Here is a 15801-nt window from a genome sequence, read left to right on the forward strand (position 1 = left end):
TAGCAGGCTGGAGATATCAACTCCCAACATTCAATTTGAATAATTTCACATATTGTTGCAGCCAAACAAACCTGTGATAGTTTTATGGCTGGGAGATGTGCTGTTTTCCAGAGCCTTGCTAACTCACTCAGGGGATGACTCAGCTCATTCCACACCATGTGAAACACGAGGGGCGCAGTTATTACATACCCTCTAATCATTGCAAATGATTCATCGCTGGAGAAATAAGAGGCTCCTGGAAGAACAGTAACTGTTTCCTTGCCTAAACACATACACACACAAGAGAAGAAAAAAGAAAAGGCTATTACATTTTTAAGAGTATCATGGTAAAGAAAGAGGTCTGCACCCTCTTCTCTGTTTCTTAAAGAACTAAGGCTTCCTTCACCAAAATGCAGTGGCACAGGAAGAAGGAAAAGGGGTGGGGGACACCGTGGGAACCAACGGACCCTGTGAAGAGAACACTTTGTTACTGACATTGTTAAGAATTACCCTTGCACTATGATAATAAAAAGTGACCAATTTTTAGTTTTATTACTGTTTTGAAATTCTCTACACAAAATGCCCACCCCTATTGCCTATACCCAGGGAACACCACTCCCAGTCCCTTCACAAGACACAGCTAAAATGCTAACAGTAGTGAGGAGCAAAGGAATTCTTGGGAGGACACCTGTCAGAATCCAGTGCTACTGTAAGTCACTGGGGCAAAAAGATCGTGAAAGAGACATGATCACAAGAAGAAATGCAATTTTGAAGGGAATGACACAGGAGATATCCCTCAGATTTAAAAAAAAAAAATCAACAAATAATAGAGGACCCATCTACTTCTAACATAATCAGAACTGAGCCCACTTCCTCAATCTTTCCCTCTCTCTCCCTCCCTCTTCTCTCTCTCTGCCCCTTGTCTTTCTTCCTTTCCCTATAAGACCATATTATAAACTGTATGATTTTGGTAAAATCAGGAAAAACATATTAATACTGGCCAACATATTTAATGTTAACTTCCAAGAGGTTCTCTTACATCTCAAGTTCAGAGCTGGAACAGATCTTTGAGACTATGTGGGTGACTCCTGTCTGGTGGCAAGATGAGAAGGAAGAAGGGGACAGGAGCTGGTTGAATGGACATGGGGAATACAGGGTGATGAGGAGGAATGTGCTGTCTCATTAGGGGAAGGGCAGCTAGTAGTTCATAGCAAGGTGTGTATAACTTTTTGTATGAGAGACTGACTTGATTTGTAAACTTTCACCTAAAGCACAATAAATTAAAAAAGACCTTTGAGGTCACCCCGTCCTCACACAACCAGTATCACCTGACGCATATCCAAGCTGCTTCCTTCTTGGGATCTGTCTCCTGTCTGTCCAGGAGCTACAGGTGCCAGGAAGCAGCTTTGGTCTCAGCCAGAAAAATGCTCACATGCCACTTTGGCAAAGATAAGTCTGAGAATGCTCCACACATTGCCCTAGTGTAATGGGACAGACAAAAAGAAGGGGAAGGAAAGCTGTGATGCCAAGCGTGGGACTGAAAGAGGGAAAAGCACCAGGGCACAACGGGACTAAAGTGGTCCACCCATCCCAACTGTACAACACAGCAATCCCCTCAGCTTCTTAAGTCTTTCCTGAAAGCTACCATCACCATCAATATTCCCCCTCTGTTTGAGAACATGTGGAGGAAGAATGAACCTATTTACATCATGCTAAAATATTTATTCTCTGCAGAAGTATGATTATAAATGATGGAAACATTTTCTCATTTTTCAAAGCACCACAAAACTAAAAAAAACTTTGGAAAATACTTTCTGGTGTGGTCAGTAGGGGCTTTTGGATAACATGTAAAACTTGAAGGATTAAATGAGATAATCATGTAGCCCTCACTTCAGTGACTGGCGCACAGAAAGGGCTCCATAAATGTTGGCTTTAATTATTGTCATTATTTTTATTTCTCTCTCCAAACCTACTTAGAAAAGTGACAGTGCCAGGCCGTTGCCACTTCAGGAATAAATGGCACAGGATCAAGTGATTGACTGATATGCTGGGGTTATACAGGCAGCACGTGAGCTCTAGGTTTTAGGAAAGGCATAACACAACTAAATCTTTGCCTAACACAGCTTCTTCTATGCCCAGCAAATTCAGATTCTCCAATTCTGCAAGGTGGAGGGTCAAGGAAGAAAAGTTTGTAGGATAAAAAGAAAGAGAAACATAAAAATCACAATTCTTTGTTCTCTAAGTGCTAAATTAAACAATGCCTTCCAAAGGGAAATCGTGACTAGTTGTAGCACATTAAAAAAAAAAAAAAATAGAGGGCATTATTTACCATTTTATAGGAAACTTTGAGATCAATTGGCAGAGCCTTCCACTCCCTCATGTGATTTATGAAGCAATGTTCTATTCAAAGAGTCCAGAAAAAAACTCTCATGAAAAAAAGTTATTGTCAGGCCCCTGCTAATACATTCTGACATCTTCTAAATTACATTCTTCTGAAGAAAAGTTAATTTTCAGCATTTTCAAACAATATTGAAACAAAAATAAATATCCTAAGTCAGAGTCCACGTTTTTCAAATACAATGCCCAAATCTGGTCATGAAAAGTCATGTAACTATAATCAATGTCACATAAAGAGGGTTTTCTTATTTGATTACTTCTGATTGATTTTTGGCTTCTTCAGTTTTTCAAAGTTTTTTCTAAATCCCTTCAAGATGTTCAGACAAAAGAGTTACTAAGTTTCATATTTACCAAGTCCTTGGCTCATGACTTAATAGGGAATTCTCCAGATATCAAGTAAATATCTACCATGTACCATGTACAAAGCACAGTTGCTCTAAACTAGTTATTCTCAAACCTTAGCAGCCATCAGAATCACATGGCAGGCTTATAAAATACAAATGGCGGAGCCCAACTTCCAGAGTTTCTAATTCAATAGGTATGTGATGGGACCTGAGAATTTCCATTTCTAACAAGTCCCCAGGTGATGCTGATGCTGATGCTGTGAGTCTAGAGACCACACTTTGAGAACCGCTGCTCTGGGCGAAAGGAACAATCTGGCAAAAGAGATAAATATACACAAATAATTACATGGGAAAATGTGGTGTGTTTTCAGAGAGAGACACTACATGTGTGCTGGGTTCAGGCGAAGGACATTTCTGAGTTGTAGAAGGATTTGGAGAGGACAAATAAGCTGGAACTTGAAAGAGAGGTAGAATGCATTTTCAATAGGCAATTCCTGGTGGAGACATGGGGATAAAAGCGGAAGCAGGTAGAACCAAAAGCTGGTGAAAGGCACAGTAAGAGCAAAGTCCTGGAGCAAGGAAAGTAGGCATCACAGTCAGAATACACCTAGTGGTCTAGTGTGGGTGGACAAAGACATCCTTGTAGGGCGCAGAGTAGGATAAGGCTGGAAAGGTAGGTGGCAACCCCTAGGTAGATCTTGCATGCCGTGCTATTTGCACATTCACCTGCAGGCCTGTGACTGTAGTATGTGTACCTCCAGAGCAGGGTTTCTCGTCCTCAGCACTACTGACTAGACAGATACTTCTTCGTTGTGGGGGGGCTGTTCTGGTTATTGTAGGTTATTGCAGAATGCTTAGCAGCATCCCTCTATTCACTAAAGCCATTAGCACTCCCCGAATTATGACAATCAAAAATGTCTTCAGACATTGCCAAATGTCCCTTAGAGGGGTGCAAAATCACGCCCTCTGTACAGTGAGAACCACAGGACAGGGGCCAGGGATATTTATAAGCCACAAGATTAACATGGTGATTCTTTCTAAAGCAGTTTTAATCAAGAGTAGGTCGCATTTAAAATTATATTTGTACGATAAAATCAGCAAGCAATATTAAGAAATAAAAGAATGCAAAATGCAAACTAATTTGAAAGCTAAAAATATGTAACTTATTGGAGATTTTGCAATTGCACTGGGCTACTTCATGTTCAAGCCCAGATCATCACAGAACCTCTGAAATGTTCTAAGCCCCACCTTCCGCGCATCTGTAGAAGTCACATTCTCAAGAGGGGTAGCTTAGTCTATACAGAAGACGGCCATGGGCCAGGAGCAGAAGACTGTGTGAGTTCAGTCTCTCACAATGTGATCTTGAGCACAGCACTTCACCTTTCTGGGCCTCAGTTTCCCAATCTGAATAGTGTGGTTTCCTTTAAAGCTGAAATGGTATAATACGTGTGAAAAAGCAGGGTGTATGTTATACAGTGCTATACAAATGGTGATTCTTTTTTATGCAACCATGTGAGACTATTATTCAGGAGAAGCCTTTCTTAGAAATAATTCCATTATTATTTAAAAATTTTTAATACACTGATTATACCCAGAAACATAACTCTTTGTGTTCATTCAAAGCGATTTTCATACAGATCTTTTCAAATTAACAAACAATGGGATCTTCCAAGTAATTTCCAGGTAATTTTGGGAGTTGGGAAAAGCACCAGTTTATATTCTGTTCTCCAGTTCAAAGTATTTCCTCCTTCATATGGAGAGCTCCATAATTGAAAGGGCCAAAAATCACTAAGAGGACTTATATGAGTTGGGATATTATGAAAATGATTTGCAACTTTGTCTACCATAAACAATGAATTATACGTGGCTTTTCAGAGGTGGAAATATAACATGGGCGGCTTCCTTAGGGCTGAGCCACTTTTAACTTCAATGGAATCAGAAATTCCTACTGTCTAACAATGTCACTGAAAAGACTATTTTTCCAAGGAAAGTGGATTTATGAACTCAAGCCTGAAATCTAGAAAATGGAGTTATTCATTTTGCAAAAGGCTCACTAACATCATAAATTAATTAAACCAAGCGGCAAATATTTTCACAGATCAGTGAACTATTGCTAAAGGGTACAGCACAATTAAATTATAGCCTTGGTTAGAAGTCACTGCTTTATCACAGTGGGCCTTTCAGAGTTGAGTGGTGTTAACTAATTCAACTATTCAACCAGAAGCTGTTTTACTTCCCAAAATCCTAAGTATCAAACATCAATTCTACTTGGCAGCTGGCCTTTATGTTCAACTCGTATAACTATTCTTCTGAGATTTACACATACTATTTTTAAATTTGAAGAATAATACTTTTGTGGGGGTAGAGTGAATAGGAGTAAGAGAAAATGGTGCAGAAAATCATGCTAGAACATAAAAATTAGTATCTTGCAGGCAGCCCCATTCTAAGGAGAATTTACAGCCCCAGTGTGGGCAGCAGCACTGCCTCAAGCACAGGCAGTGATGACAGCCAGGAGGCCTGACCTGTTCTTCCTCCTCTCAGCTGCTAATGGATGTGACTGTATGTCCCAGTCAAAAATATGTCTACTAAAAACCAAAGCACAGGGATACAGGAACAAGAGAAGACAAGGCTAAGCCCACAATTCAAACAAACTCTGCGTTGCTCATGTTAGTGGACTGTACTAAGTGGCAGAGACATCCTTAAGCATCTTGTACACTTTGGAGGATGTTCTCTCACTCCAGTGAGGACTAGAGGAGTATAAGTACCACCTATGAAAAAAACCCCAACGTGCTGGATCTTTTCTTCTTTTGTCACTACAGATCCGCTCTCCACCCTCCACCCTCCTGAGAAGGCTGACCTATTTTAATTTGGGATTGGCCAACAGGAAGCACAAAGAGGAGATCCAGAAGAGGAGAAACCACCGCCTGGGTTGCTACAAGTTGGCTGCGTTCCTCTCCCAGCAGCCATAGTTCCTGTCAGGTGGCCTCTCCTACAGCTGCCCCTTCAGCCTGCAGGAGATAACAGCTCCCTGTGGTACTTCACCATCCCTTCCTGGTTGCCCTTAACCCTGTCCACAAATGATCCCTTCCTTAAACTCTACTCAATTATCCTACTTGAGAATGCTATCTATTTACAGCTAGGGCCCTAAATTGATTGTTCCATCAAAGTTCTTTCCATTAACCTTGTTCCACACTCTATCTGCATTTTTTCCTTTATTTTATTCTGAGTTGGAGGAGCCCTCGAGCAAACAGGCCAGGCAAAGAGGGGCTGGGAAGACATCTCCCCGGTCAACAAAAATACAATGGAGCACTCTCCAGGAAAGAGAAAGATTCAAACCCAGATCTTTATTATTATTTGGCACAGAACTAAATTGACAGCAAAGAAAAAAACTAAACAAATGTGTAATAAGCGAGTTTACCTGCATTGATTAGGTCTGCATCAACTTCATCTTTTAATGGATATGGACCCTGACAAACAAAGTACACATTCAATTAGTAAACAAAGTTTCTCACTGAATCACATACTAAAACTGTAATATAAATAGCTTCCCCCCAAATCCTGAGATTATCATCAAAAGATTTAAGGTGACCTTTTAAAAATAATTCCTATATTTCAAGACTGTTTCTCATATTGACTAGTTTTCTCCACACTAGTAATTGTGGTTGGACAATGAAAAGTATTTTCTAAACCTGAAAGAACTGTTATTAGAAATACAGTTCAATAAATCAGAATTACTTAGTATCTATTATAAAGCCAATGTTATTCAGAAACCTTTCTGGTAGCATCAATGAAAAAAAAAAATTTTTTTTTTTTTTTTTTATCAATGAATACGCACTAAATAGCCATATTATTTTCACTAGAAGGAGCCGCTGAGGCAAGGTTTCAGCTTTTGGATGTACAGGACCTAAAGATCTGAATTTGGGGTTCTAACCTTACCTCTCACTTCATCTAAATTTTTATATCCTTATTTTCCCTTTCCTCAGTTATTTTTGGTTACTTTTTTTAAAAAAAAAATATATATATTTTATAAGACATGAATGGTACCAGTAGTTACATAAAATAACCTATATTAAAAGTATAAAGGAAAAGAAGGAACCCAAAAAAATGTGGCCAGTATAAGAAATATTGGTTGTGAAATTTTTATGAGCTTTCTCAAGAGGGACTGTAAATATATTATACAAATAAATTGAATTGGCAACTGTGATGGTTAAGATTGTGTGTCAACTTGGCTGGGCCATGATTCTCAGTGTTTCAGCAGTTGTATAATGTTGTGATCACTTTCCTGTTGCAATGTGATATGGGATCACCCCCATGATGGAATCTGCTGCGCGGTATCGGCGGGGTGGGGCCTGTGGTGGGTGGCTCACCACCCCATCAGCCTTCATCTCTCCGCCTTCTGCTGCCTACTTCCTTCCTGCTCACCTTGCAAAGGTTGTTGGCTTGTTCTGAATCCAGCAGCCGTCTCTTGGCTGATCTCTGGTTCTTGGGACTTGAGCTAGCAGCTTACCTGTCCATTTTGGGATTGGCCAATCTTCACAGCCTGCGAGCAAGAGTTTTGCTCCCCGACCTGCCTATCTTGGGTTTGCCAGCCCCTGCAGCTAAATGACTCAGGAGAAACCCTGTGATCTTGCCTGCCGACCTTGGAGATTCCTCGACTGTCACAACCTATGAGCAGGATCCCTGCTCTCCAACCTGCTCATCTTGGGTTCACCAGCTTCTGCAGCTCTGTGAATTGGGAAAGGACTCTATCCTGATCCAAGGACTTAGACGTTCCAACTATAAATCTCTCCATATATGTTTATACGTATTACTGGTTTTGCTTCTCTAGAGAACCCAACTAATGTTTTGTTATTGTTGTTAGGTGCTGTCAAGTTGATTCCAACTCACAACAATTCTATGTACAACAGAACAAAACATTGCCAGGTCTGGCATCAGACAATGTTCCATTGCTATTCTTAAGGTTTTCACTGGTCAATTTTTTTTAGAAGTAGATTACCGGGTCTTTCTTCCTAGTCTGTTTTAGTCTGGAAGCTCCACTGAAATCTGTCCGCCATGGGTGATTCTGCTGGTATTTGGGATACCAGTGGAAAAGCTTGCGGCATCACAGCAACACACAAGCCACCACAATTAGACAAACTGACAGAACAGTGGTGGATGTTTTAGACCTGTATAAATTTTCCTTTAAACACTGGCCATGGGTAATTCTCATAAACTTATTTTCCTTTTCTGCAAAATGAAGTAGTTAGTCACATTAGACAACCTCTTCAAAAAAAAAAAAAGAAAAAAACCTTTCTGCCGTCGAGTCAATTCCGACTTACAAAGACCCTACAGGACAGAGTAGAATTGCCCCATAGGGTTTCCAAGGAGTGGCTGGTGGATTCAAACTGCTGACCTTTTTGGTTAGCAGCCAAGCTCTTAACCACTGTGCCACCAGGGCTCCTAGATAACCTCTAAGGTACCTTAAATCTGAGTCATTGACTTCAGTATGAATCTGATTTTTATCTAGATACATATCATTTTTGTCTTTGAAAATGTTTATTTTGATTACTGAGCCAATCAGTATCAACTATATGGTCATGACCATTTGTTTTATTCATAATTATATTTTAAATACTGGAAATGCATTTTCCATGTGTACAACCGTTATTACATAAACAATTAAGATCTACTGAGAATAAAAAAAAGATTAAACTATTATACATTGGTAAATTATAAATAATCCCTACCATAGTCAAAATTAAATAAAAAATGTCATCCAGGAAGCAAAAGTAGTTCTTAATTTTATTATAATATTGAATAAAAGTATATCCTAATATATGAGAATATTGAGTCCATCTGAAGGTTAACCTCGAGTAAGAGAAAATGCTACCTCTCTTTGGATAACACGGCCTCAAACTAAGAATTAAATGAAAACAACTTCTAAGACTTTTTGAATTAATCAACCATCAGAAAAAAGACCCTGTTCTAAAGCAGAAAACTTACTCTTCAGTTTCTCATTCAGGACCTCAGTGATTTTTATTAAACACAGAAATGTTAGCAACGTTCATTATCTTGTCCAACCACAGAAGAGTTAGAAATAGTCAACAAAAAAGGAAACTGTGAGGTCTCTCCAAAGCAGGGACAAGGACCGGGAGGGGAGATGGCAGCTGACAAGCTAACAGACGGACAAGGGGCGAGCAGTGGTCAGAACACTCCTATAGTCAGGAAATTACTGTCTACTGCACAAAATACAAAATTAGATGTTTCCTTTTTAAGAAAACAGTTAAATATTGTATTATGAAGGGGAAAAGAGGGAAAAACAAGGTTGGGAACTTTAAGCTAACAACTGCCTTGGTGATCAAAAGATTTCACTATATGAAATATCTCATCCTCCATCAAGACTGAATAAATTAAACTTTAATTTCCATCTTACCAAACCCAGGACTCCATTTTCACTTTGAAGATGAACAGTTATATTTGGACTGATAAAGTTGCTGGCCAGGAGAGGGATTCCTATGCCCAAATTAGCTGGAAAAAAAGATGTTAAGGTCCAGTGTATAGGAAGTAGAGAGACTGTGCTATAAACCTTTTACTTACATAAATCTGTACTGAAGCCTTCTTTAAAGGACACTGGCTCTAAATATAGTGACTAAATAAATCTTTCAGTCACCCTCTGGGCATTACTTTGTAATTTTTCAGAACGATTATCTTCAATAGTCTTAGCTTTTTCAATAACACTGATATCAACAGTGGCTTCAATAGGTTCCCCAAGAGGTTATTTATGTTGTAAAACATATTTTACTTTCATCTGGATAAAATAACAATAATTTGAACTTATGTATTATGACTGATATGCTACTAAACATGGTTGGGTTTTGTTTAAAAACTCTTCTCACTATTCAAAACTTCCACTAAAAATAAAGAAGATTTAATATTTAAAAACAGGCTTCTTGTTCTTAGTTGCCATCAAGTCAATTCCGATGCATGGCGACCCCACGTGTACAGAGTAGAACTGCTTCCTAGGATTTTCAAAGCTGTGACTTTTCAGAAGCAGATCACCAGACCTGCACATCCAGGTGTGTTTGAACCACAAACCTTCCAGCTAGTAGTGGAGTGCTTAACCGTTTGCACCACCCAGGCATTCCAAAAACAAGCTACTATTTTTAAATTAAAAAAAAAAAGATTTCTGACACAACCAAAATGACTGCCTAAAAGCATACTGACTGCTTCGGGTCACTCCAGTGCCATTCTTTGGTAACGGAATCTTCAAGACAGAGCTAGGAAACAAACTTTAAGTTTCGGCAAATACAATTGAGACCACATAAAAAGCTTTATTAAGGTATCAAAGAACTAACGGAAAGTGTTGAATCTTCTTCCCTATTATGTCAAAATACAGTCAACCATACTTTGTATGTGTTGGTGTGGATTCAATCCTTCTCAACACAGGCCGGCCGGCCAAATCATAGAGTGTCACACTGCCTGTAACTGCTGCCCACTCCCACAGTGCACTTCAAACCTCACCAGAATTGGTGCAAAGAATGATGACACTTTGATGAGATTCTAATAACAGTGAAATCATTACAAATCAGGACCAGAAAAAAGTAAAATCTATATTTCCTGCCATATTATAAACTACAAAGAACACGAGGATAATTCGATGAGCCAGGTTGCTCCTTGTGGGTACAGTTAGTCTATGAGGCCATGAGAATAGGTAGTTGGCTCACCTTTTAGCAAATCACAATCTAGTGCAGTGGTATTTGCACTTGATTTCTCACAGTGATGCACAGAACACACTGAGATATTAATTCTATCATGAGCAGGGATTTTCAGTTAAGAGCAACTCAAATTATAAGCCTTATACCTCAGTTCTTCATCATATTCTATAATTTTCTCAGGTCTTTAATACTTTTTAGTAAGTTAAACACCAGGAAGAGATAAGTATAAACTTTGCACCGTAAAGATCATATGGAAAGACCATTTGAATGAATTGTCTTGCAAATATTTTCCACAGGCAATACAGTCTCAGTGAATAAAGAACACCTGTTGCTGTTGTTGTGTGCTGTGGAGTTGATTTTAACTCACAGCGACCCTGTAGGACAGGGTACTACTGTCCTTCAGGGTTTTCTAAGCTGAAATCTTTACAGGAGCAGATCACCAGGTCTTTTCTCCTATATAGTGGCTGGTGGTTTCAAACCATTGACCTTTTGGTTAGCGGGAGTGCACCATTATTACCTAAAATCGAGTTATACATTCAGTGTGTAATTATCAAAGGCAGGCCAATGGTCTGGGGTTGAGAAGAAACTCTAGTGATTAGCTTTCAACTGCTAGGTCAATTTAGTTGACTTCATATCTTCTGACGGAAGAGTTGAAAAAGGAAGCAATTTTGTATCTTCCCCTATGAGCTCTCAATGTAACACAAGGTACAAACTAAAAAATAAAAATGAGGCAGTTGTTGTAGTTAGGTGCCATTGAGTCACTTCAGACTTAAAACAGCCCTACAGGAAAGAACAGAACTGTCCCACAGGATTTTCTAGGCTATAATCCTTATGGAAGCAGGCTGCTACATCTTTCCTCTGCAGAGCAGCTGCTGCATTCGAACCATCGATCTTTCGGTTAGTAGCCGAGCACTTAACCACTGCACCACCAGGGCTCCTTGAAAAAAAAGAGATAGTGGAGGTGAAAAGAAAAGGGAACACTCCCAGTCAAGACCACAGTCTGAAAGATGATATTCACAGACCAGGGGAAGCTTACAAAATGGAGATATTTGTCATGTTTTTAGTTACCTCTGTTCTGAGTCTTTAAGTATGCTTTCACTCTATTCACCATGCAACAAATATTTATTTTATCATATACAATTTGTATTTTACAGTTTAATGCTTGATATATTGAGAATTCACAAAATGGCAGACTCACTGGTATTTAAACGCATTCAAAATCCAAATACTAACTGTACTGAATTATCTCTACTCTGCCTCTTTTTTGTTAGTTAATGCAGAACTTGAATCATTCATTGAATACTCTTATAAAACATTAGACATAAAAGTGTACACTCACCCATGGGATCTTTGCCAAGGGAAGCAAGCATGTTGTTAAGCAGTTAGATTTTATGTTTCAGTTAGTATGCAAATACCAGAGTTAGAGAAGGTAAATAGCACTGGTTACAACTAGCACTTCTGAGATTTGAAACCCTCAGCTGGGGTAATCTCTTTTCCCAATAGCCTCTAGCCAAATATTAAGTTGTACTGAAATTCACTGTATATAGGCATACCTCGGAGATACTTCGGGTCCGGTTCCAGACTACCACAATAAAGCAAATATCACAATAAAGCGAGTCAAATGAATTTTTTGGTTTCTTAGTGCACGTAAAAGTTATGTTTACACTATACTGTAGCCTATTAAGTGTACAATAGCATTGTCTAAAAAAACAATGTATATACCTTAATTAAAATATGCTTTATTGCTTAAAAAATGCTAACCTTCATCTGAGCCTTTAGCAAGTTCTAGTCTTTTTGCTGGTAGAGGGTCTTGCTTCGATGTTGACAGCTGCTGACTAATCAGGATGATGGTTGCTGAAGGCTGGGGTGGCTGCGGCAATTTCTTAAAATAAGGCAGCAATGAAGTTTGCTGCACTGACTGACTCTTCCTTTCACAAAAGATTTCTCTGTGGCATGCCATGCTGTTTGATAGCATTTTATCCATAGAACTTCTTTCAAAATTGGAGTCAATCCTCTCAAACCTTGCCTCTGCTTAATCAACTAAGTTTATGTAACACTCTAAATCCTTTGTTGTCATTTCCACAATGTTCACAGCAACTTCATCAGGAATAGATTCCATCTTAAGAAGCCACTTTCTTTTGCTCATCTTTAAGAAGCAATTTCTCATCCATTGAAGTTTTATCATGAGATTGCAGCAATTCAGTCACACCTTCAGGCTCCACTTTTAATTCTAGTTCTCTTGTTATTTCCACCACATCTGCAGTTACTTTCTCCATTGAAGTCTTGAACTGCTCAAAGTCATCCATGAGGGCTGGAACCAACTTCTTCCAAACTCCTGTTTATGTTGATATTTTGAATTCCTTCCATGAATCACGAATGTTCTTAATGGCATCTAGAATGGTAAATCCTTTCCAGAAGGCTTCCAATTTACTTTGCCCAGATCCATAAGAGGAATCACTAACTACGGCAGCAACAGCCTTACAAAATGTATTTCTTAAATATTAAGACTTGAAAGTCGAAATTTCTCCTTGATCGATGGTCGGCAGAATGGATGTTTTATTAGCAGGTGCCTTAGCCATCTACTGCTGCTATAACAGTAATGCCACAAGTGGATGGCTTTAACAAAGAGAAATTTAGTTCCTCAGTGAAGTAGGCTAAAAGTCCAAATTCAGGGCATCAGTTCCACAGGAAGGCCTTCTCTGCCTCTTGGCCTTCTCATCAATCTTCCCCCAGACTAGGAGCTTCTCCACACAGGGACCCTGGGTCCAAAGGATGTGCTCTGCTCTTGACACTGCTTTCTTGGTGGTATGAGGTCCCTGTCTCTCTGCTCGCTTCTCCCTTTTATATCGCAAGAGATTGCCTCAAGACACAACCCAATCTTGCAGACTGAGTCCTGCCTCACTAACACAACTGCTGCCCATCCTCCTTCATTAACATCATAGAGGCAAGATTTACAACATACAGGAAAATCACACCATACTGGGAATCATGGCCCAACCAAATTGATACACACATTTTTGGGGGAACATAATTCAATCCATGACAGCAGGCATGAAAACAACATTAATCTCCTTGCACATCTCCATCAGAGCTCTTTGGTGACCAGGTCCATTGTCAATGAGCAGTAATATTTTGAAAGAAATTTTTTTTTTTTTTTTCTGAGCAGTAGGTCTCAACAGTAGGCTTAAAATACTCAGTATTCACAACATGGTTGTAAATAGATGAGCTGTCATCCATGCTTTGTTGTTTCATTAATAGAGCACAGGCAGAGTAGATTCAGCATAATTCTTAAGGGCCCTAGGATCTTCAAAACGGTAAATGAACATTGGCTTCAACTTAAAGTCATCAACTGCATTAAGCCCCTAACAATAGAGTCAGCCTGCCCTCTGAAGCTTTGAAGCCAGGCTTTGACTTCTCTGTAGCTATGAAAGTCCTAGATGGCATCTTCTTCCAATATAAGGCTATTTCGTCTACATTGAACATCTAGTGTTTAATGTAACCACCTTTACCAATTATCTTAGCTAGATCTTCTGGATAATTTGCAGCAGCTTTCGACATACCTTCTTCACTAAACTTGATCATTTCTAGCTTTTGATATATCGTGAGAGACGCGTGACTCTTCCTTTCACTTTAACACTTAGAGGCCATTGTAGGGTTATTAACTGGCCTAATTTCAATATTGTCACATCTTAGGGAATAGGGAGGGAGAGAGAGAGCAGAACACGTGGTTGGTTGGAGGAGCAGTCAGAACACACACAACATTTATTGGTTAAGTTGGCTGTCTTCTATGGGTGTGGTTCGTGGTGCTCCGAAACAATTACAATAGTAACATAAAAGATCACTGATCCCAGACCACCATAACAGATATAATAATAATGAAAAAGTTTGAAATATTACTAGAATTACCACAATGTGAGACAGAGACACAAAGTAAGCACATGCTGTTGGAAAATGGCTCCTATAGACTTGCTCAAGGCAGGGTTGCCACAAATCTTCAATTTGTAAAAAACGCAGTATCTGCCAAGCATGATAAAGTGAAGCACGATAAAACAAGATATGCCTGTATTAAAAAATAGCTCAGCAAATTATTGGCTGCCATTTTGTTTCAAGAAGGCAAAAAGATTATAATTCCAATGTGATATATCTTGATACCTTTGGGTTTTAGACCACATTTTATAAAAATTGATGGAATGCTTTAAAAGTTACCATGGCACAAATAGAGAAAAACCACTATGCAGGAGGCCTAGTAGCCAGATCAATTTGGTAGAAGTGAAAGCAATGTCTTTTTCCATTCCCAGAGAATAAAGGATACCATACATGCCGTCTTCAAATTCAAGAGCTGCCCGCTTGATGATACGTTCTCTTGTGCTATCTCCAGGTTTATCAGATTTGGTTTTTCCACCTTCCTCTTTCCGGATAGATAGGCGCTTTAAAATAAACAAATAAATTCTTCATGGTTGAAGGTAAGCCATGTATTTTATCACCACTAAAACACAAAATCTTACTGGACAAAAATTGAACTGTCCCCCATTACTACCCAAACCAAAAACCCCCTGCCATCGAGTCAATTCCGACTCACAGCACCCTGTACTACATTACTACAGTGAGGCCAATTTGCAATATAATGGAGAGTTCAAAAAAAGAATAACTTGGGCGACATTTGGTGACGGAAATCATTCTTTGGGAATTAAATGAAATAGGTCTGATTTGTTTGAAGAAGAAGAGAGACCCGCTCTGTCTCTTTGAAGCAAATAATCCCCCTCTCACTGTCACACTGACTGCTACTGCTGTTTTTCTTCAGACTCCTGAAAGGGAATTCTCCACAGGTGCTCAGATATTGAGCCAGAACAAAGACAAAGGACGAGGCCTTGGAAATCTCTTTTCGCAGGGCTGTCAGAATGTGTTCACCAGGCGGTGTTGCTGCCAATTTCCTATTTCCATCTGCAGCGTCTAGACTGGCTTTGCTACAAGTGTATCACAAGAATCAATTATAGAAATATCCAGAAATAGGCAAGAAGTTATTTCCATTATAAAATGACTCTGACGTGGACCCTGTTCCTGTTTGCAAATGCTCCATCCTTTCTCCCTAGCCCCCCGACACTAGTTTTAGATTGCAGAACGTCTGTTTGATGCCCACAGGGTGGTAGGTGTCTCTGATTTCATAATATCCTCTGTTACTTGCTGCATATCTATTATATTTCTAATCCCTAGGCACTTCTGAACTTTGATATCAATTCTGGCCCAGATAGTCATTCTTTATGCTCTCAGTGTCCTGGGATTACCTCCAATGCTCTTGGTACCCCTCCTTGCCATGATCTCATACCCATCAGCTGCCCAAAGCTAATGGAAAATGTTCTTTCTGCTCTATACGGAAGTGCAAAGCAACT

At 39.3% G+C, this 15801-nt stretch overlaps 1 protein-coding gene across 6 annotated transcripts in view; it reads right to left on the reverse strand.

The window, feature by feature from the left end:
- OXCT1 (3-oxoacid CoA-transferase 1) overlaps positions 1-15801 on the reverse strand; it is a 188254-nt gene that overhangs the window by 82840 nt on the left and 89613 nt on the right. For all 6 annotated transcript variants that reach the window (XR_010318437.1, XM_064271628.1, XM_064271625.1 and 3 more), the window contains 4 exons: positions 14727-14841; positions 9133-9227; positions 6139-6187; positions 190-262 (listed from right to left, as the gene is read on the reverse strand). Coding sequence is in view for 5 of the 6 variants with exons in the window: in XM_064271628.1 (XP_064127698.1) it covers positions 190-262; positions 6139-6187; positions 9133-9227; positions 14727-14841 (332 nt within the window). In the remaining variant the exon portion in view is untranslated. The remainder of the gene's footprint in view (positions 1-189; positions 263-6138; positions 6188-9132; positions 9228-14726; positions 14842-15801) is intronic.

This window comes from Loxodonta africana, chromosome 2, assembly GCF_030014295.1.
Source record: "Loxodonta africana isolate mLoxAfr1 chromosome 2, mLoxAfr1.hap2, whole genome shotgun sequence".
NCBI lineage: Eukaryota > Metazoa > Chordata > Mammalia > Proboscidea > Elephantidae > Loxodonta > Loxodonta africana.